Source organism: Sitophilus oryzae, unplaced genomic scaffold, assembly GCF_002938485.1.
Source record: "Sitophilus oryzae breed Bouriz unplaced genomic scaffold, Soryzae_2.0 scaffold_1744_pilon_pilon, whole genome shotgun sequence".
Classification (NCBI taxonomy): domain Eukaryota; kingdom Metazoa; phylum Arthropoda; class Insecta; order Coleoptera; family Curculionidae; genus Sitophilus; species Sitophilus oryzae.
Genome location: NW_022146440.1, coordinates 2,412,358 through 2,438,893, shown reverse-complemented (window position 1 = coordinate 2,438,893; position 26,536 = coordinate 2,412,358). Strand labels below are relative to the sequence as shown.

General features: G+C 30.3%; 4 protein-coding genes and 1 non-coding gene across 7 annotated transcripts; 2 read left to right on the top strand and 3 right to left on the bottom strand.

Annotated features, from left to right (window-relative positions):
• Nucleotides 1-1,138: 1,138 nt before the first annotated feature.
• Nucleotides 1,139-10,991, bottom strand: LOC115881892 (leukocyte surface antigen CD53-like). The gene is made up of 6 exons (XM_030899614.1): nt 10,904-10,991; nt 10,648-10,836; nt 10,362-10,523; nt 10,018-10,200; nt 5,265-5,501; nt 1,139-1,978 (listed from the first exon to the last, which is right to left on the bottom strand). Exons 1-6 carry the CDS (start codon nt 10,958-10,960, stop codon nt 1,943-1,945), a joined length of 864 nt encoding a protein of 287 aa, XP_030755474.1. The 5' UTR covers nt 10,961-10,991; the 3' UTR covers nt 1,139-1,942.
• Nucleotides 10,245-10,324, bottom strand: Trnal-uag. The gene has a single exon. It is a non-coding gene; the product is annotated as a tRNA-Leu (tRNA).
• A 2,496-nt stretch (nt 10,992-13,487) lies between the features above and the next one.
• On the top strand, nt 13,488-14,844 carry LOC115881888 (ADP-ribosylation factor-related protein 1). Its single transcript, XM_030899610.1, has 5 exons — nt 13,488-13,702; nt 13,807-13,977; nt 14,034-14,115; nt 14,181-14,352; nt 14,512-14,844. The coding sequence occupies exons 1-5, from the start codon at nt 13,610-13,612 to the stop codon at nt 14,600-14,602; spliced, it is 609 nt and encodes a 202-aa protein (XP_030755470.1). The 5' UTR covers nt 13,488-13,609; the 3' UTR covers nt 14,603-14,844.
• Nucleotides 14,845-15,191: 347 nt separating this feature from the next.
• LOC115881878 (AP-1 complex subunit gamma-1) lies at nt 15,192-24,450 on the top strand. 2 transcript variants are annotated; one of them, XM_030899585.1, is made up of 19 exons: nt 15,192-15,319; nt 16,203-16,264; nt 16,319-16,460; nt 16,860-17,048; nt 17,103-17,276; nt 17,329-17,470; nt 17,580-17,675; nt 17,731-17,910; nt 17,968-18,115; nt 18,339-18,556; nt 18,610-18,769; nt 18,849-18,942; nt 19,201-19,290; nt 19,355-19,477; nt 21,287-21,404; nt 21,579-21,828; nt 21,892-22,091; nt 22,141-22,233; nt 23,101-24,450. In XM_030899585.1, the coding sequence occupies exons 1-19, from the start codon at nt 15,264-15,266 to the stop codon at nt 23,200-23,202; spliced, it is 2,637 nt and encodes an 878-aa protein (XP_030755445.1). In that variant the 5' UTR covers nt 15,192-15,263; the 3' UTR covers nt 23,203-24,450. The 2 variants fall into 2 exon arrangements, with proteins under 2 accessions (XP_030755445.1, XP_030755446.1); XM_030899586.1 differs by lacking the exon at nt 15,192-15,319 and adding an exon at nt 15,715-16,148.
• A 1,118-nt stretch (nt 24,451-25,568) lies between these two features.
• On the bottom strand, nt 25,569-26,500 carry LOC115881876 (60S ribosomal protein L27). Of its 2 annotated transcripts, none has more exons than XM_030899583.1 (3): nt 26,428-26,500; nt 25,970-26,194; nt 25,569-25,796 (listed from the first exon to the last, which is right to left on the bottom strand). In XM_030899583.1, the coding sequence occupies exons 2-3, from the start codon at nt 26,186-26,188 to the stop codon at nt 25,608-25,610; spliced, it is 408 nt and encodes a 135-aa protein (XP_030755443.1). In that variant the 5' UTR covers nt 26,189-26,194; nt 26,428-26,500; the 3' UTR covers nt 25,569-25,607. The 2 variants fall into 2 exon arrangements, with proteins under 2 accessions (XP_030755443.1, XP_030755444.1); XM_030899584.1 differs by having other exon boundaries at nt 26,386-26,482.
• Between the last annotated feature and the right edge of the window lie 36 nt (nt 26,501-26,536).

Here is a 26,536-nt window from a genome sequence, read left to right as displayed (position 1 = left end):
TCGACGTCGCAGAAGCTTCTACTTTGCTGTAGTACTAGAGTTAATTTGTGGTACTAGTCCAACGTCGGCACAACGTTATAAAAACGTTTAAATTTATTTTAATACTCAAGGTAGGGAGCTAATTATTTTTTGCAACTAATCCAACGTTGTGTTTAGTAAACATGTGGTGGCAAGTCGTGAAAATGCTACTTGGGTAATACAAAACCCGCTGCCCACGATTCAATTGAACGAACCGGTATTCTAAGCAGTGAATCGAATCGCACGATTCATTTTTAATACTCGTTCAAATGAACGACTCGATCAATCTTTTATGAAGAGCACACGAAAAAAACGATGAAAGTCCATTTTTGGCTAATTTGGTTTTAATGCATATTTTCTCTCTTAAAAAGCTACATCTTTTGATACCTAAATAAACGGGAATATCGATAGCGGTCACATAGAAACAGTGATTTAAAAATGGAAAAAACGATGAAAGTCTATGCGTAATTTGAATTAAAAACGCTTTCCTGGACATTTATCGTTTTTCGATACTCGTTCCCGTGTGCTCTTCAACTGCATCCTAAGATCAGAATAAACATAAATTTATCTACACTTATTCTTCTTCTTCTTACAGTACCATACTCTATATAGAGCGTCGGCTACCTCTCGCATGTACTTATGATGTGTGTCATCAGTGTTTCACAAGTACACGGGACCTACAGTTTATTGCCGAATCCGAACGGCACTATTTGAGAGGCTGTACAAGGCAAATTATACTCAAGGTGTGGTTGGCAATTGCCTTCCTTGAGGTGGCGCATGGCGGCTCTTTGGTCGCTCTATTTAGATAAATAAATATTTTTATTTAAATAAATAACGCGACCGTACTGGCTGGGGATCGAACCCAGTACCTTCCGCTCCGCAGATCGACACACTAACGCTGGAGCTACGGCCGGCCACTAATCTACACTAAGAATATCTAAAAAATGTTTAATATCCTTTCTTTATTATATTCTGAATTTGTGTCTGAATTAAATAGAAGTAAATTATACAAAAACTATTAACTGCTTACTTTACCTAATAAAACTTATTTTAAATAGTCTAGCCGAAATAAAACAGCCAAGAATGTAAAGATAGCTTAAGAGAAAAAAAAATCACATAATAAATTTTTGAAAAAAACTTTATTCAAAACTTTTGTCATGTGCGTAAAATGAAATACACATTAGATACTTTTCTAGTAAAATCTCCAACGAGTTTCGTCTCAAAAGTTTTTAAATTTAGGATTTTCAATAATAGAGTTACTAATTTTTAACTACTGGCCTGCCAATAATTCCTATATATCAAATCCATCTATTTATAACTGAAAAACTATCAATCTCACTGAGTTCTACTAAAAATATCCTTGTATTTCGCAAAAAAAATATATCAAATACATAAATGTATAAAAAACGTTGTAAAAAAACAAAGTGAAAATACAATCTAAATTGTACAAAAAATAATTATCTAGTTATAAGTCTAGTAAGTCTTAAAACGTGATATTTAAAGAAAAAAAATGTAATTATACAAAAGTGAGGTTCTAAAGTATCACATATATTTAACAAGGCACATATTAATACATAGATAAAATCAGATCTATGTCTCCATACAAAATAAGCAATATATCGAGACTTAATTTAAAAAACGTTGTGCAGAACAAGTTAAATATATCTCTTTGGTATCCAGAGCCCAATATGGCTCACAGATCATTCTTGCAAGAACAAAATTCTTTTAAAAAAGTCTCAATATGCCAATGACACTAGTTTATCCAACCGGAAAGCAACAGTAAAACTTATAATTATTCTGGTAAAAACAGTTGTTACAATTAGTGTGGTAAAAACCAGTGGTTTATTGTGGTTTGACTTCTTATAATACTTTTTTCCAAGTGGAAAGCGGTGATTCTTCCAGAATTTCATCTGAACTTTTAAGATCAATAATAGCTCAGCACATTCTGAAGAAACTTGAACTAGAAATATTTCAATATATTAGCGACTGTTATTGGGCAAAAAAACATACTACTCAAAAGACTGCTGCAAGTAATTTCTTAAAAAAGTGGTGTAAAGCATAAAGCAAAATTATTAGAACAAATAAAACTTACAAATAATAATAATTACGTGCTTAATTATAAAGGCGTGTACACATACAGCGAACGAAGGCGAATGAATTCATTCGGATGATGATGTGTACAGGGTGAGTCAAATTCGACGCTTTTAAAGGGAAACACACTTTTCTGTAGGAGATAGACGAAAACTAATATCGGTGTCTGGACCTCAATTTTTTTCAAAAACATGATAGTGTAAACCGCACATCGATATCTGTTACCGTTTCGGAGTTACAAGTTTTTCAAAAATGTGCATTTTTAAAAAATCGCTATAACTTTTTTGCTATGGAAAATTTTGTATTTTTTTTCAAAACATTTCCAAAGCACCTTTTTACGTAGAATGTAATGGTTTAAGTATAATTTTTTTAAAATTAATAATTTAAGAATTATAAACAGAAAATTTTATTTTATAAATATGGGATACCTTTCCAAAAATATAGCACAATTCATATTTTGGTCGATTCCTCTTCGATATATAGAGTTTTTAAAAAATCGCCGACTTTGAATAAGTAGGCTTTGAACGACGCCGGTTGTAATGCAAAAAAATTCTAGCTGTGAGCAGCAATTTAAACGAAAATAATATTGCTGTTTCCCTTTAAAAGCGTCCAATTTGACCCACCCTGTACAGTGTAAAGGGTATCCCATTTTCGTGTGTTTTATGCAGTTTCTCGTTTTAAGAGATTAGAGATAAAAAGATCAAAGATGCAGTTTTCACATCACCGTGCTACTTTTTTTATAAAGCTAAAGATGCTACACACATATTTGTCCTAGCCCTCTTAGTTCTGAAAATACAGAGCGAATTTCAAAATGTTGCAATTTTAGACCCTCTTTGTATTTTGGATCTTGGTTATCTTAACGAAAACTGAAAACTGAGTCCTGCTGAGTAACTGAGTAGAAAGAAAGAGTGTGTACTCTGAGAGATCAAGTCTACGGATTTGGCCTGTAACAGGCTTGGTCCACATAAGGCTTGACCTGTAACAGGCTTGGTCTGTTCTATAAATGCAAAGTTTTTATCCGCAGGCCAAATCTTTTAGTGTATGAGGGGCTTATGAGAAAGGCTATTAATGAGAAACCCTGCAAAACACACGAAATATGGGACACCCTATACATATACAAATACATTTACCTTCATTCATTGTACAGAGTGGTCGAAATTGGTCTGTTTTAACAGAGAAAACCTATTTCCTGACTAGATAGAGCAAAACCGACAGAGATGTCATGGGCTCGATTTTTGAGATAAGTTTAATGGCGTAAACCGCCTGTTGATATTTTCACTGTCAACTCAGATACGGGGTCTTTTTGAATTTTTTACCACTTCGAAAATTGCCCATAACTTTTGTATTTCGCGGAATAATAATATTCTGTAAAAACTTTCCTAAGACACTTTTTTAAGCACAATCCAATGGCGTAGTCAGTTTTTTTCTATGCTTGCTCTTTTTGTCATAAATAATAAAAAATTTAATTTTTAAATAGAAATCACATTTGGCTATGAACTTAAAAAAATGCTGGCGTTTAACCATTTCCAACGATATGAATTTTTGGGTATCTGTTACTAAGAATGAGAGAAATATTAGGTTTTTCAAATTTGTATCGAAGTGTACCTTGATTTTGTGTTGACCTATTTGCCTAATTATTTTTTATCACAATTTAATATTCTATATTATTATTTATCTGCATAATTAAAGACATTTGAAAAGGTAAATTAATAATCTATATTAGTATTAGTATTAGTAATTACTAATGAAATCAATACAATAAACAAAGTACAAAACTAAAAAGACGTATTTTTTGAGTGACAAATAGAGTTTTCTAAAAAAGATCATCAAAGATGTTCCAAATGAGCACCTCTTTGTTAAATACACAATAAACATCTTTTGCGTACAAAGTTACAGCGATTTGTTATAGACGAACTGGTGTAATAAGTCCAAAAGCTTGCCTAGTAGCCTTCTGCAATAATTCTTCTCTCGTCCCAATGGTTCTTCTCTTATATATAAGGTCTTTTAATTTGCGCCATAAAAAAGTCGAAAGGAGTTAAAAAAAAACCTTGTGTGGCTAAGATATGAAGCCCCTTGTTCCAATCCAATTCTTCATTTAATAGTTCATTTGTCACCCGGCGTTTTAATTGTAATTGGTAATACTGATATAGAATGTTGGTTTACCTTTTCAAAAATCTTTAATTATGCAGATAAATAATAATATAGAATATTAAATTGTGATAAAAAATAATTAGGCATCTAGGTCAACACAAAATCAAGGCCCGCTTCGATACAAAATTAAAAAACCTAATATTTCTCTCATTCTTAGAAATAAATGCCCATAACTTCATATCGTTAGAAATGGTTAAACGTCAGCATTTTTTTAAGTTCATAGCCAACTAAGATTTCTATTTAAAAAATTATATTTTTTATTATTCTGACAAAAAGAGCAAGCGTAGAAAAAAAACTGACTACGCCATTGGATTGTGCTTAAAAAAGTGTCTTAAGAAGGTTTTTACAGAATTTTATTATTCCGCAAAATACAAAAGTTATGGACAATTTTCCAAATGGTAAAAAAATTCAAAAAGACCCCGTATCTCAGTTGGAAGTGAAAATATCAACAGGTTGTTTACGTCATTAAACGTATCTCAGAAATCGAACCCATGACATCTATGTCGGTTTTGCTCTATCTAGTCAGGAAATAGGTTTTCTCTGTTAAAACAGACCAATTTCGACTACCCTGTACTTGTACTGCGCCTTAACATAGGTACTTGTTCTGAAAAAAAAATTATATAATGTCACTATTTGCTTTAAGATAATCGTCGAATTCTTTAACAGAACCAAAAACGACACATGCATATTTGGAACAAAACAAACCTACAACCATTGATTCAATTGGGGCGATCAAAAAGTTTTATGATAAGCAAACTTTCACTTTCACTGAAAAAAACATTAGTACGGTTTCCCACTATTGTCTAGACATTGTCTATCTGCTCTAAAAACTAAGCTTGCTCGTAAAAACTTCTTGATGATAACATATTTAATTATTCAATTGTAATTTGAATAAATAATAAGTAGAAAATCATCCAATTAACTCAGTGTACTTCTAATTAAAAAACGTAATTCTATCAAAACAAAAATATCTTAAGAAAACTACTCTATGGCGATGCGCTTACTGGCGGTGTAGATGGGCCCTTATCTCCCTCACTAGGTGCAGCAACTGAAGCAGGTTCACCACCAGAAGCGGCACCTGACGGCGGAGGTGCCGATCCTACAGGTATATACACTTGAGTCTGTATACCCCCGCTAGCAACTGACATCTCTCTCTGCATCGCCGCCCTTCTAGCAGCTCTCTCAGTCCTCTCCACTCTTAATGTTTTGAAAAATGAATAAAACGCAAAGAAGCCTAAACCCTATAGAAATAATTTGTTTTAGTTTATAACTTACTAATGATTTTAATTATAAAACTTAAGAAACTATTTAATTCTACTCTACAGAGTGACATATTAAACAATATACCGGGTGCGTCTCACAAGTGGCTCACCCCCTATAACTTTTTTATTTTTTCAAATAAAAAAAACAAGATTTGGTATGTTAGTATATGACATAAAATAGAATTAATTGACTTATTCAATTGTTTTTGATCACTTCCTGTTTCACCGGAAATGACTACAACTTTTGATTTTTAAATAGCACCCTCGGTATATTTCTACTTTATTCGATAGAAAATGACACTCTGAATAGAATGACATATCATATGTCAACTTTTGATGTTTTCGCATATGGTTTATTTAAAATTGTAACATGCGGTTCATAACGACAATTTGACTGGAAATACCAAGTGTGTGGTACCAAATTATTCGTAAAAAATGCTTTTTCCAAATATGCTAATGAGCCGCCTTTGTCCAATTTGAAAAAATTGAGATATGATTAAAAATACGATTTGAGCATCTTTTAAGCGGCCAGGACAAGACACAAAAAAAACATTAAAATGATTGATTAAAAATTAATAGTTTTAACGCAGCCGCTCTAGATTAAAATTTAAAATACGATTTTTTAAGCGAAACCGTTAAAAGTTGACATATGATATGTCATTCTACTCAGAGTATCATTTTTTATTGAATAAAGTAGAAATATACCAAGGGTGTCATTTAAAAATCAAAAGTTGTAGTCATTTCCGGTGAAACAGGAATTGATCAAAAATAATTGAATACCGTCAATCAATCCTAATTTATGTCTTATATTACTAACATACCAAAACTCGTTTTTTTATCTGAAAAAATGAAAAAGTTATAAGGCTGAGCCTCTTTTGAGACGCACCCGATATATACAAGTACATTGAGCTAGAAATTATACTACTCGTACTAGTAGTAAATTGTAAAAAAATTAAAGGGATAAAAACAGTTAAAAAATCGAAACTTTGTTCGCCTGTTATCGCCTATATTTGGTTTTATTTATTATTTATATTTTATTTAGTTTTCATCTATCCGAATTTCTGTCCAATGAGAAAATATAAGCCGTATGATCGAAAAAAAAATCGTCAAAGACGGCTGGGGAATGATAGATAGTCGATGATAATTTTGGCGAGGTTATTCTCTAGACTCTAGACATTATTTACTAAAAATTGACATAAAACTTGTCATAAATTAATACTAATAATAGAAATATTAATATTAAAGGATAGAACGTTTCCAGACATACATACAAATCAATTTCCAAATTTTTTTTTCTTGAATTTTAAACCACACCATTTAAAAATAATTTTTACTCAATATAAAAATATACAATATGATCGAAAAAAAAACGGCGCCAGCGATGGCTGTGACATGGGGATCGTTGTCATTTTATATGTAAAATTATATGGGAAATGTCATCAACCGTCATTTCCAAGCCAACTAGACGCCGTTTTTTTTTGGATTATACGGTATTACAACCTTCTTAAGGCCAAGTGTTAGTAAGAGCCATTAAAAAATTAAGAAGTGTACTAACTAATGACTTCTAGGCTTGATCTCGTCAGATACAGATATGCAAAGTTATCATCGGTTGTCATTCATTCCCCAGCCGTCTTTGACGCCATTTTTTTCGATCATATGATACCACTGGCGTGCATTACATATAGGCAAAAAAGCATTGCCTACCCTTCCATTTATTCAAGACAGAGGCAAAATAAAAATATATTTATCTGATCAATTTTCATTATATATCTACCTTCAAATCCTACAATGCGACCTACATTATTTTCTAAATAGTAAGTTAGTATTGTGTTTATTACGGTTGCAAAGCCGGAAACATCATACAAAACAAACGCCACCTGTTCAACGTCCTATTATTACCTAAAGAACGCATCCCGTTATTCGAAATCGAACGCACGGCCGCAACTTAACATTACATGGATATGGACAAGCAAAAGCAGTGCGTTACCGCAGCACGGATGCACCCGATGTTCCGATGCCGCCGATGCGGTATTGCCAGTTCCGATCTTATTACAGAACTATGTAAGAAACAGTCCATGTTATTTTATATGATCAATTTTAAATAACTGTGTTTTAGAAAGATTAAATTTGTATTATGCAGCAAATTAGAAATTTGCTTGTTTGTCATCTGTATTTGTTTCTAAATGATTTCATTTATTATTTTATTTGACTGTAAAATCATTTTGGCACATAGAATCTATTAGGCAGTGGCAATTGGCAATCTGGCAATATTGTCTACGGTTATTGTTTTAGCCTTGTTTTAGCTAATTCGCCAGTCGTTGAGTCGCCTATCGAAAGTAGTTACCTAGTCGAAACAGCGTTATATCATACAAACCTCGTACGTGAGTGTTTTATAGTCTCATTAACTGCACCAGGAAAAAACTAAACTACTTAAATATTATGACACAACCCCGATTTCAATAGGCGCATTCAGTAAACACACCGGTTAGTCCACCGGTGCAGAAAATTAAATTGAATGCCAATGGTAACTCACCGGTTGATTCACCGATCACTTAAGAGCCTACCGTATTTTGTTTCCGGTTTATTTACGTACCGGTAACTTGTTCGTTCAATGAAAAGTTATCTGTAGGTCTTTACCGGTGTGTTTACTGAATGCGCCCAATATTATTTTGATGCGATCGACATGACGACGCGGCGGCGTGAACTATATATTGATAATTTCTGATTTCTGCCGTAGAGTGCGCTGCGGTCGAAATTTGTTGAAATCAACTGAAATGCACCAAGCCTATAATGCGTTGTCCGTCGTTGATTTTATGCATTTTTTTTGCTTTATATCAAAAAAGACAGCCCATATTTAAATATGATTACGGATGCATATAAACTCACCTTTAATCGATTGAAATCCTAATATGTTTACAAATTTCTCGGGTAATTTTATATGGAGAGCTGTGGAAAATAGTCCCAAATTCTGATAATCGTTAAAACTTTTTTAACATTTTATGAATTTCGATGAGCCATACTGACAATTACTACGCACGTAAAGCCAACTATAAATACATAAGAAATATTTGGATGCATAGAAACTTTAATTTTGCACTTTTTAAAACCTGTGGCGTCAATTTGACACGAAAAAAAAACACGCTTTACTTATAAGTTAAAATGATGACAAACTACTATCACTGTGATATTTTTCTCATTGGACAGGCTATACTAACTACCCTTTAAGTAGTAAAGCAGGGTGAGTAAAAAACTATCTCATTTTTGTTTTCTCAATCTCCAATAAACCGGGTGTTAGGTTAGTCTCAAAAATGGCACACCCTTATAACTTTTTTATTTTTTCAGATAAAAAAAAAAGAGATTTGGTATTGATTGGCCATAGCCATAGCTATGCTAAAAACACAACTTTTTAATCAAGGAACCTCGGAAAAATAGATTTGATCATCTAATGTTTTTCGTCTCTTGTCCAAAAGATGTCCAAATCGAATTTTTTATTGTAACTCAATTTTTTCGAATTTTTGGAAAAATGCATTCATAAAAAATTTTGCTTGTTCAAAAACGGTCGATCCCGTTTATACTTTTCCAAATTTCCATACTGTTTTAGAGAAAATTAAAAAAACCTGAAAATATAGTTGAATTTTTTCCTAGTCCTAAAGTCCTAAAAACCAAAACGCGTTTCTGTGGTAATATAATTTCGTTTTATTATGTTATTGATAGAATTTTAATTAACGTCATACTTTTTGCTATTTTAAAATGTTAAAGAAGTACAAAATGCTGCGGAAAAAACATAGGGAAAAAGTGATAATAGTTATCGGAAAATGTGATACTTTAACAATAACAAAAATGTGACGTTAATCAAAATTAATAATTACTTACCATCTATCAAAGAATGAAATCAAAACGCTTTTACTACAGAAACGCCTTTTGATTTTGAGGACTTCATTTCAATTTTTAGGACTTCAAAAATTCATCCATATTTTCATGTTTTTTTTTAATTTTCTCTAAAACGGTATGGAAATTTGGAAAAGCATAAACGGGATTAACCAGTTTAGACATTTTTTTATGAAGAATGCTTTTTTTCAAAATGTCAATAATAAAAAACTTTTTCCTCTTGTAAAGACAATCCGGGGATATATATACTATATATATATATATATATATATAATTCTATGAGCGTCATTTTCTATCGAATAAAGTAAAAAAAATTATGGGGGTGTCATTTAAATATTAAAAATTGTAGTAATTTCCGGTGAAACAGGAAGTGGTCGAAAATAATTGAATATAATATGTCAATCAGTCCTGATGTCTATATGTCATATGCTAACGTACCAAATCTCGTTTTTTATCTAAAATCGTAAAAAAGTTACAGAAGTGAGCCACTTGTGAAACACCCGGTATATGTATTTGAGATATTCTGATAATATATTTTATCTAACAGATATTCCTAATTATTATTTTTCAAATTGTCACCCTGTATATCTATTTCAAAGTTACTCACCTGAAATGCTGCACAAACAAATCCAATAATAACACCATCAATAAGTATCCTTTTTGTATACCGTATTAATGGTAATCTACATCCAACTGTAGCCAAATTTATTTTTTGTGAATCTAAATAGCAGGAAGACGGAATTGTTTGATTATTATAATCTCCTGTGCCAATCATACCGCAGCACTGTAACTAAAAAAAAGTAAAAAAAAAGTAAAAAAAAAAGTAAAAAAAGTTGACAGCGGTGGGATTCGAACCCACGCCCTTTCGGACTGGTGCCTAAAACCAGCGCCTTAGACCGCTCGGCCACGCTGCCTGTTGAATAAAATTTTAATAACTCCAATACTACTAACCTGATGTTGTAATTTATTCCAATATTTTATTTTTTTATCATAATTTTGAAAAGATTTAGTCATTAAATCGATCGATCCTATTTCAACCTCATCCCATAATATAACTGACCAAATTCCAACTGCAAATTCTGACACCAATAAAATTATTGTAAACACCATAAACTAAAAATAAACAATCAAATTAACGCACATTGTCCACTCAAAAAAGTATTAGAATTACTTATCAGACTGCAAAATATATTGTAAAATATATGTACATAGTTTAGTAAAATATAAATTCTCTTACCAGAATAATGTGAAAGTTATGTTCCCTTGGAGGTCCTTTAACTCCTAACCAAGTGAGAAATAAATGGACAATACCCAAAACAAATATAGTAAAGAATGGTCCAATACTACTGGATGGAATGAAAGTGTAATGGTAAAAAAGTTTAAATAAAAAATATGCAGAACAGCCTATGAGTATTAAACCAGATACCTAAAATAATGAACTAAAGCTATTTTTCTATAATAAATAGGTAACTATCGGCATTCCAATTACTTACAAATAAAAGACCAGAGTAAACAGTACAAAATATTTCTTTGGCTTTTAGTGAAACCATAATTGAATGGATATAGAATTACACCTCAGCAATATATAAAACAACTAACTAGGCATAGGTAGGTATAATGTAAACACTTTATTGCAAGAGGTCAAATAAAAATAAAATGCAATTAAGAGTTCATTCAACAGTTTAAACAAGCATTTATATGGTTAGCCTGTTTCTTTGCCTGTATCCATAAATTTTTGTAATGTTTATGAATGAAAATATTCATGTAGTATTTTAGTATCTTCTAAAAATAACTATTATTCCATACTCGATATTTATTAGTTCATTTCGTTGTATTGTATCCACAAATCACAGCACAATATTAAAATAAATAGGCGTATAACACACAGACTAATATGACAAAAGACTACGGGCAGAAAAAAACTGAAAGTTGAAATTTAGGAGTCTGAAAAATTGAATAATAATCTATTTTTATCCTGAATTTTTGATGTTAATGAATAATATAGGCAACCAGATATTTTCCTTAGTCAAAGGCAAAATATTTTATCATCACATCCCTATCTATCCCCATAATAATTTATATAAAGGTGTGGACCTTGGTGTGGACAAAGAATATTATAGTATTAAGATATTCTTTGGTGTGGATCCGGTGGCTGACCTTGAAGCCCATATTTGCTGCATTTGATCATCGATACTACGCAAGATGTACGCAAGCGCACATCGTCGATGTTGCCAAATTGCAGTTTATTTTCGAATTATTTGCAGTTGAAATTTTTTTTTTGGAGTGTTAATAAATAATAATACAAATTCTATAATTAATTTTATAATTTCAGATTTATCTTGATATCCAACCCATTAAGGAATGATATATAAAATTGTAATAATAATAACATTTATTTATATATTTACATTAGAATTAAAAATTATCATTTACGGATTTTTTCTTAATGGTTTTAAACTTATTAGAATTATTTTATTTCTTTCAAGTTATTTAATCTCTAGTTATTTACAGGCAACAATAGTTTTGATTATATGTATTCATGTATTGAAGTACTACCATGACTAGTCTTATAGAACAATATACTATGGGAGATAGAGGTAACATTTTACCTATAATGTTACTAATATAATATATATTAATTATTACTAATATATTATATTACTTTGATTATAATGTTTGTATCATAATTTTTTAAAAATATCAAGTTAGTGGATTAATAGCAATTTTAGACATATATTTTATCGAAGAGTGTGGTGATAAGACTAAAATAAGCTTTATGTTTTATCTTTTTCTCTTTAGAAGGGAGATGGTTTGTGTCGTAGAATACATTACAGTATTTAATATCGTGTACTTTGATATTCTTTTCTTAATTTACTGTAATTTGTTGTTTCCTATAATGCCAAATCTTGGCAATATGATGAAGGCAGAGATGTGAAGGTTGAGTTTTGATCTTATTAGTTTTATACCTGTGTTTATACAAGACCAAATTAAGACTTAGTTAGTTTGTGATTTATATTAAGATCTTTCTTATAATATTTGTTATGTCTTAATCTTAATACTATATTATGCTTTGTCTGGAAAATAAATGTTAAAATATCTTAATTTTGCATATCCAATTCCATCTTTCCATTAGGAAAAATATGGTTTATAAATCATATATGCTAAGAAAATCACATAAATTAGGTGTAAGAATAGAGAAATCTTAAGGTAGCAGAAAAATGCAATATAAGTATAAGCAGAATTAAACAAGGTAACTGTTAATGTTGCTGAACCTGATTCTACAATTTTAATTACGGAGACTAAAAGGCTTTTTAAGGCCTCCGTAGTTTTGATGGAATGTTAAAAAAAACTATTATGAACATAACATGGAGCTACAGCATTTAAAAATTAAAAAAAAAGAAAAAACTTGGACACATCCTTTTTAATTTCGCGAATTTTTAATAAAGCCCCTTTTAAACGTAGCATAATAATCTAGAGCAATTAGATTAATTATAGGAATCTAGAGTTTTTCTATTTAATTTTATTGACTATGAAAATACATAATAAGCGTTCACGTGTTGTGCCTCTGGTTGTGCGAAATATTAAAATAATAATATAAATAATATACCGCGTATTATGATAGAAAAAAAAATGCATCAGCGATGACTATGAAATGAAGATCGCTGTCATTTTATATGGGAAATGTCCTCAATCGTCATTTCCCAGCCAACTGGACGCCGTTTTTTCGATCATGCGGTATATATCGACAAAAAAACACTGAAAAGCACATATTTGTTTTCTACTAAAAATATTTCCAAAATAACTTGCAATCTGGCAACATCGAAGATGTACGCATGCGTAGTGTATGTGACTATATGCAGCAAAAACTCGTTTCAAGGTCAGCCACCGGATCCACACCATTACCCTATTTTTATTCTTAATCTAAGCATCCGTCATCCGTGATTGTCCATTATTATATAAAAAAAATAAACGGACACGGCGGACACCTACTCCCAGCCCTAACTCCAAAACAAACCATAGAACCAAACTAATCTTCATAATGACGTATGTCTTGAAATGTGACAGAGTGGCGTGGTGACAGGTGACAGCGACAGACAGCGATCAGCGATGACAAAAATAAACAATTTTAACCTTGTTACTTGCTGCCAAAAAACATTCTAAGATTTTTAACTATAATTTTAATAAATTGGAACTTAATAATGTATAGTCTCGTTTATGGTTTTTATAAATATATATCCCAGAAAGATGAATATTGCGTATTGATCTTAGGACTTGACAATGCTGGTAAAACTGTATGTGAACCATTCTCATTTTTAGTTTTGTAATTATACCTTTGAATAACAAGCTTATTTTATTCAAAGAATTATACAACAAAACACATTTATGGTAATTTCAGACCTATTTGGAAGCTGCCAAAACAAAACTGACAAAAAACTATAAAGGAATTCATCCATCCAAAGTAACTACTACTGTTGGACTAAATATTGGAAAAATAGATATTGGTAGTGTCCAATTAAATTTTTGGGATCTTGGTGGTCAAAGTGAATTACAGTCTTTATGGGACAAAGTAATTTTTATACTGATAACAATAACTATGCATTTTTATCCTGAAACATATTTTAGTATTATGAGGAGTCACATGCAATTATTTATATAGTTGATTCTTCAGATAGAGATAGAATTGATGAATCTAAAGATATATTTGGTAAGAGACCCTTATATTAACATATATAATACCGATATATAAGTATTAGGCTTTTTTATTTTTAGACAAAATGATAGCAAATGAAAATCTACAAGGCGTACCTCTTTTAGTATTAGCAAATAAACAAGATCTTCCAGATTGTATGGGTGTTAGAGAAGTAAAACCAATTTTTAATAAAAATGCTCATCTAATTGGGAAAAGGGATTGTATGGTGATGCCAGTATCAGCTTTAACAGGGTAAATACAATTTGATCAAATAGGTTTATTTGAATTAATTTTACATGTTTATTAAACTGTAAAAATCATTGAGAGAATATAATATACTATGAACACAAAAAAGTGTAACAGTTATATCTATATACTCAGTTGTGGAATTACTGTTTATGTTATTTTTAGTGAAGGCGTTGATGAAGGTATTAGATGGTTAGTTGACTGCATTAAAAGAAACTCATTTGTTAGACCTCCACGAAACAGTGATGAAACTTAAAAAAACTTCATATTTTTATGAATTTAATAAGTATACCTCCATCATGTATGATATAGGGGACAATATTGTTATTTCCAATGGAAATAATATTAAAAAGACTAATAAAATATAAGAGATTAAATAAAATGATTTTATGTAAAATAATACCTCTCCATGTATAATTTTGTACCTCTCTAATTTATTTACAAACCATGTGTTTTATTTTAAATAGGTAGCTTAATATAAATTTATATTATAAACTACTGTTTTGGTTGTATTCCTATATGTAAGTGTAATTATGATTTAAGACCTTTTAAAAATACTGCAACAAGCAGCTTATTGTAGTGTCCATTTCCAATTTTAACTTTTCATTTTTATTATCAACCACTTATTAAAAAATTTAAAAATAAGGGATTAAGAAAAGCAGTGCAGTTATGTTAACAATATTCTTAATTAAAATTATTTAATATTCCATTCCTAGATGTCTTAAATAGTGTAATGATAAAGAATACCTATATATGTGCTCTATTTTTTCACATAATGTAAACATAACAGGTATTAATAAAATTGATAAAGATATGTAAACCTCTTATCTAGTAAATAGGTTTACATTTTCTTATCAGGAATCCATTTAAAATTTTATTCAGGTCTTCAATACATTTAAAGGTAAAAATTAGGCAATATGTATCCATATTATGAATCAGATTGGAGTGTTTTGCCACCTGAGGCTAACCGAAGGTAAAAGAATATTATTTTTTATGTTTAATAGGAATTAGGCATTCGTTTCGCTTAAGCTTGCTGTGCATTGTTCATTTTGATAACGATTATCAACAAATAGCTATGATAAACAAAAAGTGCTTTGGATACAAAAGTGGTAGAAATCGAAAAGAAAATAAGCGTATGTAAAATTGAAAATGATCAAAATTGGCTTTATTTTGATATTGGATTGATCAATAAAATCACTGCTAAACGTTTTCTGCTAAGACTACTTTTCAAATAACTTTGGAAGTTGACAAATTTGAAAAATTCCAATTTCCACATATAATTTATAAAAAATAAAAAAAACCCTGTCCAGTTGGCGGTTGTCAACATGTCCATTGGTCCATGTTGTCAATTTGTTGAAGTTGAAAGTTGACACGAAGTTGACGTTTGTCACAATCGGCCATTATTTTATTTTAATGACAAATCTATGGAGAAATCATTGGACAGTTCAAGTCTGAATAATTATGCATTGTTTAGTTATGGTTTAGTTATTAATATCCATAAATAATTTTGTACACTTTATTGTTCTTTAAATTTTCATCATAATATGCTGCTTTTATAGCAGGTTAAAATTTACTGTCAACTGTCAAATCAGCAAGGTGCAAAATACAGGTGAATTTTTGTGTTTAGTGCCCCCAGCAGTAATTGCAGCACTTTCAACAATATTTAAAGCCCATAAACAAGATCATTAAACTAAATTAAAGCCTGTCTTTATACCTAAATGTGTGTATATTGATTAACATACTTGTTAACTTGTTTAAAGCTGTGTGTCCATAAAAACTAATATGAATGCTTCAGAGCATGGGTAATATTTAAACAAATTTGTAGTGTAGTAGGTACTTAACAACATTAATTTTAGATTTAACCCGGCTTTTAACATGGCCACAATCAAGCAGGTGGTTAATGAGGCCATCGAAAGGGGTAAGTAGAGCTACCTTCCGATTGAGATAAAACTTCAAATTTTGTGCATTCCAGTCCGGATGCCTACACCGATGCGACTTCGAGACTTAATACGGCAAATTAGGGCTGCAAGAACTGCCGCTGAAGAAAGAAGTGTTGTTAATAAAGAATGTGCATATATAAGAAGTACATTCCGTGAAGAGGATTCTGTTTGGAGGTAATTCATGAACCAATAATTCAATGTAATTAGTAATTCATTAAGTATTCAATAGTTAAAGGTCATTTTATTTGAAGTTATAAGTATTCCAATTGATATCTGTTATGTAGTTACGGTGTGGTTACGGTTTATAAGAAATACATTTCTTATTTGTAAATTTTAACCATTTGAGTATATTCTATCTTTACAATTTGAAGTACGTATATTTTTATTTATTCTTGTATAACATTATAATACTATATACTTCATCTGAATGTTATGGATTGACCTAAAATGAAAATTTATAAGATCTCAAATTTTAGAGAATTTTATGAAAATGTTATGTTTGTGAAGAGGAATTTATTAGATATTAAACATATTAATGTATACATTTCTTATATGTATTTATTTTGTTCTCAGATGTCGAAATATAGCCAAACTGTTATACATTCATATGCTAGGATATCCAGCACATTTTGGGCAACTAGAATGTCTTAAACTTATAGCAAGTTCAAGATTTACGGATAAAAGAATAGGATATTTAGGTGCTATGCTATTATTAGATGAAAGGCAAGATGTACATTTATTAATTACAAATTGTTTGAAAAAGTAAGTTCTTTTAATAGTGTTATATACAAATATGAAGAATATAATATGTTTTAGTGATCTTAATTCTACAACTCAGTTTGTTGTTGGATTAGCTTTGTGCACTTTAGGGGCCATAGCCTCTCCAGAAATGGCTAGAGATTTAGCTGGCGAAGTAGAAAGATTAATGAAATCACCTAATGCCTATATTCGAAAGAAAGCAGCATTGTGTGCCTATAGAATAATTAAAAGGTAAAATAGAGTGATGTTTTTGTATACTAGATTAAATTTGTTGTTCTTTTAGAGTACCAGAATTAATGGAAATATTTTTACCTGCTACAAGAAGCATGTTATCTGATAAAAATCATGGTGTCCTTATTACTGGAATAACTTTAATAACAGAAATGTGTGAAAATAGTCCTGATACGCTAAATCATTTTAAAAAGGTAAATATTTAAAGAAAGTCTGAAATCATCCAGCACTACTCTTCTGGACAGACTACTTTGTCAGGACAAACTATATTTTCAACAGTATTCATGTATTAATATATTTTAGATTGTTCCCAATTTAGTGAGGATATTAAAAAATCTAATTCTGGCTGGATATTCTCCTGAACATGATGTATCTGGAGTTAGTGATCCGTTTTTGCAGGTAATATTAGACTATTTATAAAAAATATGGTTAAAAAATAATATTGCCATTTTAGGTTAAAATATTAAAACTTCTAAGAATATTGGGTATTAATGATGCTGATACCTCTGAAGCCATGAATGATATTTTAGCACAAGTAGCTACAAATACTGAGACAAGCAAGAATGTTGGAAACACCATCCTGTATGAAACGGTACTATCTATTATGGATATTAAGTCTGAAGGTGGCCTCAGAGTAAGTTGATTAATAGCTAAAAGAAAGTTTGTATTATAATCATTTGTATTCACACAGGTTTTAGCAGTAAATATTTTGGGAAGGTTTTTGTTAAATAACGACAAAAATATCAGATATGTTGCTTTAAATACATTACTGAGAACAGTTCATGTAGATACATCAGCAGTTCAGAGGCATCGATCAACTATTCTAGAGTGTTTGAAAGGTATATTTTATTTATTTTTTTTTATCTCTTATGGTGATGCTAAGATATAAAATCCGCATCAGCTATTCTAGAGTATTTGAAAGGTACATTTTATTTATTTTTTTTTTATCTCTTATGGTGATGCTAAGATATAAAATCCGTTATAATATTAAAAGAAATTTCAAGTTTATTAATATAAACTCATTAATAAATTATATATTACTTTTTATATTTCTATTAATAGATCCAGATGTGTCAATAAGAAGGAGGGCAATGGAACTCTCTTTTGCATTAGTAAATACACAGAACATCAGAACAATGATGAAAGATCTACTAGCATTTTTGGAAAAATCTGATCCGGAGTTTAAAGCTCCTTGTTCAAGCAGTATTGTTTTAGCAGCTGAAAGGTTTGCTCCAAATAAAAGATGGCATTTAGATACTTTACTGAAGGTTCTCGTAGCTGTAAGTATCTAGTATTAGTTAATGTATATTTTTTATTGTAATTGTTTTTTAAGGCGGGAAACTATGTTCGGGATGACGTTATAGCATCAACAATACAATTAATATCAGAAAGTACAAGTCACCAAGGCTACATTGCATTACAATTGTACAAAGCTTTATCTGAAGATTTACAAAACAGGCAACCTTTAACACAGGTCGCAGTTTGGGCTATAGGTATGACATCCAACAAAAACCAACAAATCTTCATTTTAGAAGATACATTTTTTAATATAAAAAATTATTATAATTTTAGGTGAATATGGAGATTTACTTCTGCAAGCCCCTCCAGATGAAGAACACAGTATTCAATCTCCCACTGAAGAAGATGTCATTAACATCTATCATAGGTTTGTGAAAGAACTTAATGACAACAATCTTCTAGGAATGACACTATTAAAACTTTCTTACAGACTAAAAATATCCATATTATACAGACTATACAAGAAAGTTCAGAACAAAATTATATATTTTATAATAAAAAATATTAGAAATTGTTATTCTTTGAAAGTTCCATTATATTTTTGAAACTTTTAGTACATAGACATAAAATTAAATTAAGATATGTCAATAAGTATTTAAAATATATTAAATTATTATATTTGTAGACTTTTATGGAGTCCACAAAATACCCCCACAACTAAACAGTATGCTTTGATGTCTCTCACAAAGTTAAGCACCCGATTTAGTTCTACAAAGTAAGTTTTGCATTCAAAGTTCTTGACCTGTATAAGATAATTGACCAAATATGCTTTCTTACAGTCAAATTCAACAAGTTATCAGTTCCTTCTGTTCAAATCTTCACATAGAGTTGCAGCAAAGAGGAGTAGAGTTCTCACAATTGTTTGGAAAATATAGTCATTTGAGGCCAGCATTACTGGAAAGGTAAGTGTCGATGTGTAGTATAGCAGTCTATGTTGGACATACCCTGGATATGTTTTAAAAACCTAAATTTGGAATTTTATCTATAATCTAAGCTTCATTTAGAATTTTTTTGTGAACATCTTCTAAAATTATAATTATGCACCTTTAAAAAATTTCGTTATAGTCCAAATAGCCCCCACTATGTTATGTCCCCCTAGCAAAACTGATGCGTAAAACTATGCTCACTACCATAGTTGATCCCATTGTCATCTAAAGACTTATTAGCTTGAATAATTAATTTTAATACAAGTTAGACCTTCTGGAGATTTCAAAATATTTACCTTTTTATTTTATTTTTAATTTTCTCAAATTATACTTCCTAACACTTAGAACTGTGCTTAGAATATCTATATGACCAATTTTTCGTGTACTCTTGCCAAACTTAAACTCGTCTGTTTGTTTAGTCGGCTGTTTACGGTATTCTCCGATGGCAGCACCAGCGGAAAATGCAACAGACCTATAGTCAAACATATTGATTTTTATTGTAAAGTTCAAGTAAAGTACTTCTACTGGATTTGTGTCTATGAAAGGAATGCAGACAAAAAAAACATTTAAATAAACAGCAATATATTTTATAAATCACTGCCTAAATAGAATCGGTAGAGAGTTCACGTGGATTTGACGAGCATGTCACCGCAAAACACTCCACCCTCCCATTTCATTTACTACAAATTTGTCGAATTTTTATTGATGGAACGTGTCGTCTAATTTTTTACGAGAAACATCGAGAGAATATAGTTTCCCCCCTTACGGATGCCCCGTAGCTACAGAACGGATAGACGTACTGTAATTGAAAGATATTTTGTAAAGAAAAGAATGGCATGTCATAAAGTTATAACGTCACTTATGCGCATTTTATGGGATAAGCAACAGAGGGCGTCACTAATCAATAATATTCTGAACATACCCAATGGGCTCTTTCACTATATTTTGGAATTTGCATAATTGAATAAAGCAATTAATTCTAGAATTTTCTGCTATCTCACTTTCGAAAAACTTGAAGTCGTTCTTAAGAAAATAAATAAAAACAAAAAAGACCAGTATAAAAATCCGCACTTTATTTTTAATACGTCATACGTAGTTTTAATACGTTTTGATGAAATTTTATATGTATATTCAGTAGGTCTGAGACTAGGTTGTTATCTATTTTTTATATCTCTAAATGATAAGGGTGGTCCACCCGATTTTTTTATGATGTAGCATTAAACAATACGTAACCCTAAATGTTCACCCTTCTACAATGAACCCTTAGTTTTTAATAGCGATATTAGTAATTCAATAATTTTCAACCCTGGTCGATAACTGGATCAATAAAATTATCACTTACAATTATCAGTTATCCCGGCCAGACGTCTACCGATGTCACTTCTGACCCAGTCAACAGAACGGGGTAGGGATGAGATCTATCTCACACAATAAGCCGTTTCTCACTTCCTAATAATTTCAGTATGTCAGTGTTATTTCCAAATACATTTATACACTGCGACAACAAGTTAGACATTTTTTTCTACTAAAATAATTATAGGAATAATTTTTATGGCAAAACAACGTTTGCCGGGTGAGCTAGTTGTTTTTATGAAATTGAGAAAGAAAGAATAAAATAAAAAATACGGGTATCATAAAATATTGTATGAGGTTTCTTTAATTATAATACTAAAAGAGACATTAGATTGCAAATATTTGTAATCTAAATACCCTGAACTTAAAATATCGACGTTTGCCCTTGTCCTTAAAATCTCTTGAATTTGTAAATTTCATGTATTAATGCAGGATGCCACCTATGGAAGTTGTCCGACAGCCAGATGATACTCTTCACACTAATGGTGATTTAGATGGATTAGAACCACATTCTGAAGAAAGTAGCCCTCAACATGTACCAAGTGAATCAGTATGTTATGTTTTTGTTTAATTAAATAAAGCATATACAACAAACGAAATTGCGAATTGTTTTATCAAAGTGTCTAAGTTTTATCACTACTATCCTTGTCGCAATTAGATTAGAACGAATTATGTACTTTATATGTATAGTTTTTTTACGTAAATTTATTTATTAATATTTCAGAATGCTCTATTGGACTTACTGGGGGGATCTGACGATCTGGATATTATTAAACCGTCGTCTGTACCATCTAAGCCAACTTCCGTCTTGAATACAAATAATCAAGATCTGCTAGATCTTTTAGGTTTGGGTCCATTGGGAGATTCGACGCCTGTAGCCAACGATACAACAAACAACATGGATTTAATCCTAGAAAATAATAATGCAAATTTGTTACCAGTGATGAGTAACCAAAACTCCAATTTCCTTACTGGTTAAGTCTCAATTTACTTTGATAAAGAAAGATTATAGTCTAATATTTCAAATATATTTTTAGATGACTTGTTTAGTAGTGGAAATACTGAAACTGAAATCAAAAGTATACCACCGTTAACAGCATTCGAGGGAGATGGATTGCAAGTTGTTTTTTCATTTGACAGTGCGAAGGAAAATAATACTGCTACAATAAATGTAACAGCGTCCAATCACTCATTATCCACTATGTCTGATTTCCTGTTTCAAGCGGCTGTGCCTAAGGTATAATTGAAAAAAAAATCGTATATGTTTTTTATTCTTTCTGTTGTAGACATTCCAAATTCAAATGCTTTCGCCATCTGATACAGCAATTCCTTCGAATGGTGTAGTTACCCAAGTTTTAAAAGTAACTAATCCAGGACAAGTAAGTATTCTTTTTCAATTTTTTTGTGTTAAAATATTGAAATATAGTCTATCCAATGAGAGGATCCCTGACAGTAACATTTATACTTGTCAGTTTCACAGGTAATATGTATTTTATGTCATTTATGTTGGACAGACTAAATCAATTTGGGCAATGGGCTCTTTCACTGTATTTTGGAATTCACATAATTGAATTAATTCTAGAATTTTCTACTATCTCACTTTCGAAAATCTTGAAGTCATTAGAGAATATACAATATACAGAATAAGAATTTTAATACGTCACACCTGGCATGTTGAAAAGCGGCAACACCGCCGGGCCACCAAAGTCGTTAACCATTTCGGCGTCAACTTTAGGAAGGTTATCAGATGACGCCTTTTCGAATCCAGGTAGTACGACCATGATGGAACAAATTATCAAAAAATAACAATTTAAAACTTAAAATTTGATTACAAGCTTTCAGATACGGAGTAAACAAAAAATTTAACCTCAAATTTATTATTCAACATGCACGTCAAATCAAATCGCAATTTTGCCAGTTGCTGGCTGGCGCACGAGCACGGTTCTGCAATGTGATTGGGCGTATTTTTCATACGTCATCAATTGGCACTTTATAATTATTCCAAATTAAAGCAATTTTGGGGGTCTATAAAAAAATTATTCAATGTCATGGAATTATTTTTTTTGGATAAATATGCTGAAAATAGTCTTCTATTCCAGATTTTGTCCTTGAATTGGGTATTTTATTTTTTGTGAAAGAGCCCATTGATATACTACTAAAGTATAGTAATTTTCATTTACCTTAAAATATAAAATAAAACAATTTTACTAGGGATTCTTCTCTAATTAAAAACACCTTTTTTACAGAATGTTCTTAGAATGAGGATTAGAATTTCTTATACTGTTGATGGTAACCCTGTCCTGGAACAAACTGAAGTAAATAATTTTCCAAATGAACTGTGGGAATGACTGATTTTATAGAAGCATGTAAACATAACAATTTGAAGATGTATATATAGCACCTAAATTCTTAAAAAGTGACATTTTTAAAATCATTTAAATAAAAAATCTGAACAATGTAACAGTCAGACAGGTTAATCTGTATTATAATATACAAGACTGTTTTTGAAACGCTGAGGTTTTTTTTGGTTAAACTAGATATTTAACTCTATCATCATGTATATAACCTAAACTTATCTGATTGACTGTTACATCTTCGTGAATTAGACTTTTTTCAAAATTTGACATCATAGATGGTAACACTGGTATTAAAATAATATTTCCAGGTATGAGAAAAAAATTATTTGAACAGCTTATGTTGAGATTATTTGATTAAGAGATTTGAAAACTTTTTTTTCTATTTATTTCTTTTGGTAAATTCAGTGTTTATTTGCCTAATTATAATACTGTATGATCAAAAAACGTGATCTGGTTGGCTTACTGCCCAGTTCGACAGTATAATTTTACCTATTTTTTGACAGCAATTTCCAATAATTTCAAGCCATCTCTGATCTCTGACGCCGTTATTTTTTTATTACATGTTATTATTGTTATTAAATATATCAATTTTGGCTGCTTTGGCAGATTTTATTTCACCATGATGTGAAAATTACAAGTGTTCTAAATCTAAAATATATACAGGGTGTACCGGAAAATCACACTTTAACAATAAATATTTCAAGTTGTTAAAATCTAACTAGAAACTAGAGAATACATGACAGTGACAAATGTCTATCATTTTAATAGAAATGTAGATTGTATTTTCAGTCATTTTTTGCATGTCTTCTCTCTAAATTATCCCTGCTTTTGCAGGATTCACTTTACATACATATACAATAGGATATTTTTGGTACAGGTTGTATATGCTCTGTGTTGATTGAAATATTAAAATGATGTAAATATTCTTAATTGAGTACTTAATAGTATTATCTGATTTTCATTAATTAAATATCCTTTCATCTAATATATTTATTCATTATTCATTAAATTGCATTATCTAATACTTTTCTAGGTTATATTCTAAATATTTTTTTAAAAATAGTTCTATTATCTAAAATATATTATATTTATATTCTATTGAGAAGTATGTTTTTCCATCGACAAGTATTGTTATTGGAAACAATTATTCATGCATTATTTTATAATTTAATGCTTGATTTGTTATATACTGTTATTTGCGTCCATAATATATAGTTAACAAATAAATAATGTAAATAATTAATACTTTGAAGTTCTTAATTATTGTTTCCTGATCAGCATTTGATTTAATTTGGTAGTTATTGGTAAAAAATCGCTGGAAAAAATCTAATGCTCCTGCTGAGCTGAATATCTAATCTACTATGTTTTCCATAGCCTTGATTGTTAAAATTTTCAACCATATAAAAAAGGCATTTGAGATATTAGTTTATTATATATTATTACTTTCATATTAAATTAAAAAAAAGCGCCGTTCCAGACAATATATTTTCCAAGAAAAGCTTTACTGTATACAGTATATCCCCGGATTGTCTTTTCAAGAGGAAAAACTTTTTTATTATTGATATTTTGAATAAAATGCGTTCTTCATAATTTTTGCTTGTTTTAAAATGGTTAATCCCGTTTATACTTTTCCAACTCCATTCCGTTTTAGAGAAATTAAAAAAAAAACATGAAAATATGTCCATTAAGTTTCAACAGTCTATATGATCTCTATGATTATGATCAATAAAACCAGTGATTGTTATCAATTGCAATGGATCTTTTGTGTACCACAATTTTGCAATACTGTTGCACTATGAAAAAGTAAATTTAATGCTAGATGTGAAGGATAAGCTTTTGGGGAATAAGGTTTTTAACAAGCTGCCATATACCAATAAAGTATACCAAATTTTAAAAGCGCCATTAAAAGAATTGTGTTGTTCAATGCCTTTTACTCAGTGGAAGAGTTTCTAAATGGAACTCTAAAATTTTTGATATTTAACATCTCTTATTGTTGTGTTCATTCTTTTTTTGTAATAAACGTATGTTAGCATATTTTTTAAGTTTTATGTTTCTAATATTAATTTTCTTTTATTTGATCATTGTATTGACTAGATTAATTACGTCATTTTTTAACACTTGTGTAAATGCTGCTGTATTGTGAATATACGTAATATAGAATCTGAATATAGCAGGCAAAAGGGTATAAAAATTATAAATAAAAAAACTTAACACACCATCATTAAGAAATACCTGCGTTAACTACATTATTTTATGTCAAACATTATTTTTAATTCAACAATAATCAAGTCAAGACTCAATATATTTTCATTCAGAAAGCTTTTAAATGCAGAATAGGATAAAATAAAAAAATGAACTAAAATTATCTTATTTTATTAAATGCTAATATATTATAATTAGAACCTCAATTTCTGGAAGAACCATTTATTCTTTCCTTGCTTATACCTCTCTTCAAACTTAACTCTTGTTTGGAAACGAGCCTTCTTTCTCTTCATTGGGTCTTTCAAATCCTTGGTTGTGATTTTAACATCAGTAAGATCTGTTACTGAATAACGAGTTGGCATTAAATGATTGTAGTTTAGTGTCTAAAAAAATAAGCTCAGTTTAATCACAAATAAACATACATGACTGTATAATACAACTTATTAATCTATATTTTAGAAATAGGCATTAACATACTTTATTGAAGACTGTCGTACACAGAAACAACTGTAACATACTAACTAAATGATTAATATTTTAGTACAACCAAACATACCTTAATGAATGGCTTAATTTTGCTCCTTTTATGCATCTTTCCTTTACCCATTCTTTTGTGAATTTTACGTGGATATCTGTCGATTCCAGCAACTAATGCATGACCATAGGGCTTGTCTCCAGTTCCTTCATCGTAGTTTTTTACTACGATAGCTTTCCTGCCGGCGTAACGGCCACCAAGGACCAATACGACTTTACCTGGTTTCATTATCTTCCCCATTGTGATCTAAAAATAATAAACTAAGAATCAACAAATCTTAAATACTAGACTTTCACAAATTATGTTGTTATAACCTAACATTTACTTTTTCGGGAAATTATTAGTACAGAAAATAAGATACACTGCAATATGCAGTTTATAAATTATACAATGATATGTTAAGTATTATTTAAAATATTGAATCGCTAATTATATACCGTTTTTTGAGATGATCGCTGATTTTAAAAATATTTACTTACAAATTTTCAGAGCCACCATAAAAAAGAACTGCTTGAAAATATCACCGGTAGATGTCGCTACAAAACTTAATATTTATTCAACAATACACCAAAAGATGTCCTCACAAAG

Coding starts and splice junctions, on each gene's coding strand:
- LOC115881892 (XM_030899614.1), bottom strand. CDS start 10,960: ATGGTTTCACTAAAAGCCAAAGAAATATTTTGTACTGTTTACTCTGGT. Junction 10,837..10,903: donor TTTACTCTGGTCTTTTATTT/GTAAGTAATTGG, acceptor TCATTATTTTAG/GTATCTGGTTTAATACTCAT. Junction 10,201..10,361: donor GGAATAAATTACAACATCAG/GTTAGTAGTATT, acceptor ACTTTTTTTTAG/TTACAGTGCTGCGGTATGAT.
- LOC115881888 (XM_030899610.1), top strand. CDS start 13,610: ATGTATAGTCTCGTTTATGGTTTTTATAAATATATATCCCAGAAAGAT. Junction 13,978..14,033: donor TACAGTCTTTATGGGACAAA/GTAATTTTTATA, acceptor AACATATTTTAG/TATTATGAGGAGTCACATGC. Junction 14,116..14,180: donor TGAATCTAAAGATATATTTG/GTAAGAGACCCT, acceptor TTTTATTTTTAG/ACAAAATGATAGCAAATGAA.
- LOC115881878 (XM_030899585.1), top strand. CDS start 15,264: ATGTATCCATATTATGAATCAGATTGGAGTGTTTTGCCACCTGAGGCT. Junction 17,676..17,730: donor TTAGTGATCCGTTTTTGCAG/GTAATATTAGAC, acceptor TTGCCATTTTAG/GTTAAAATATTAAAACTTCT. Junction 22,234..23,100: donor AAGTAACTAATCCAGGACAA/GTAAGTATTCTT, acceptor CCTTTTTTACAG/AATGTTCTTAGAATGAGGAT.
- LOC115881876 (XM_030899583.1), bottom strand. CDS start 26,188: ATGGGGAAGATAATGAAACCAGGTAAAGTCGTATTGGTCCTTGGTGGC. Junction 25,797..25,969: donor AAATTAAGCCATTCATTAAG/GTATGTTTGGTT, acceptor TTATTTTTTTAG/ACACTAAACTACAATCATTT.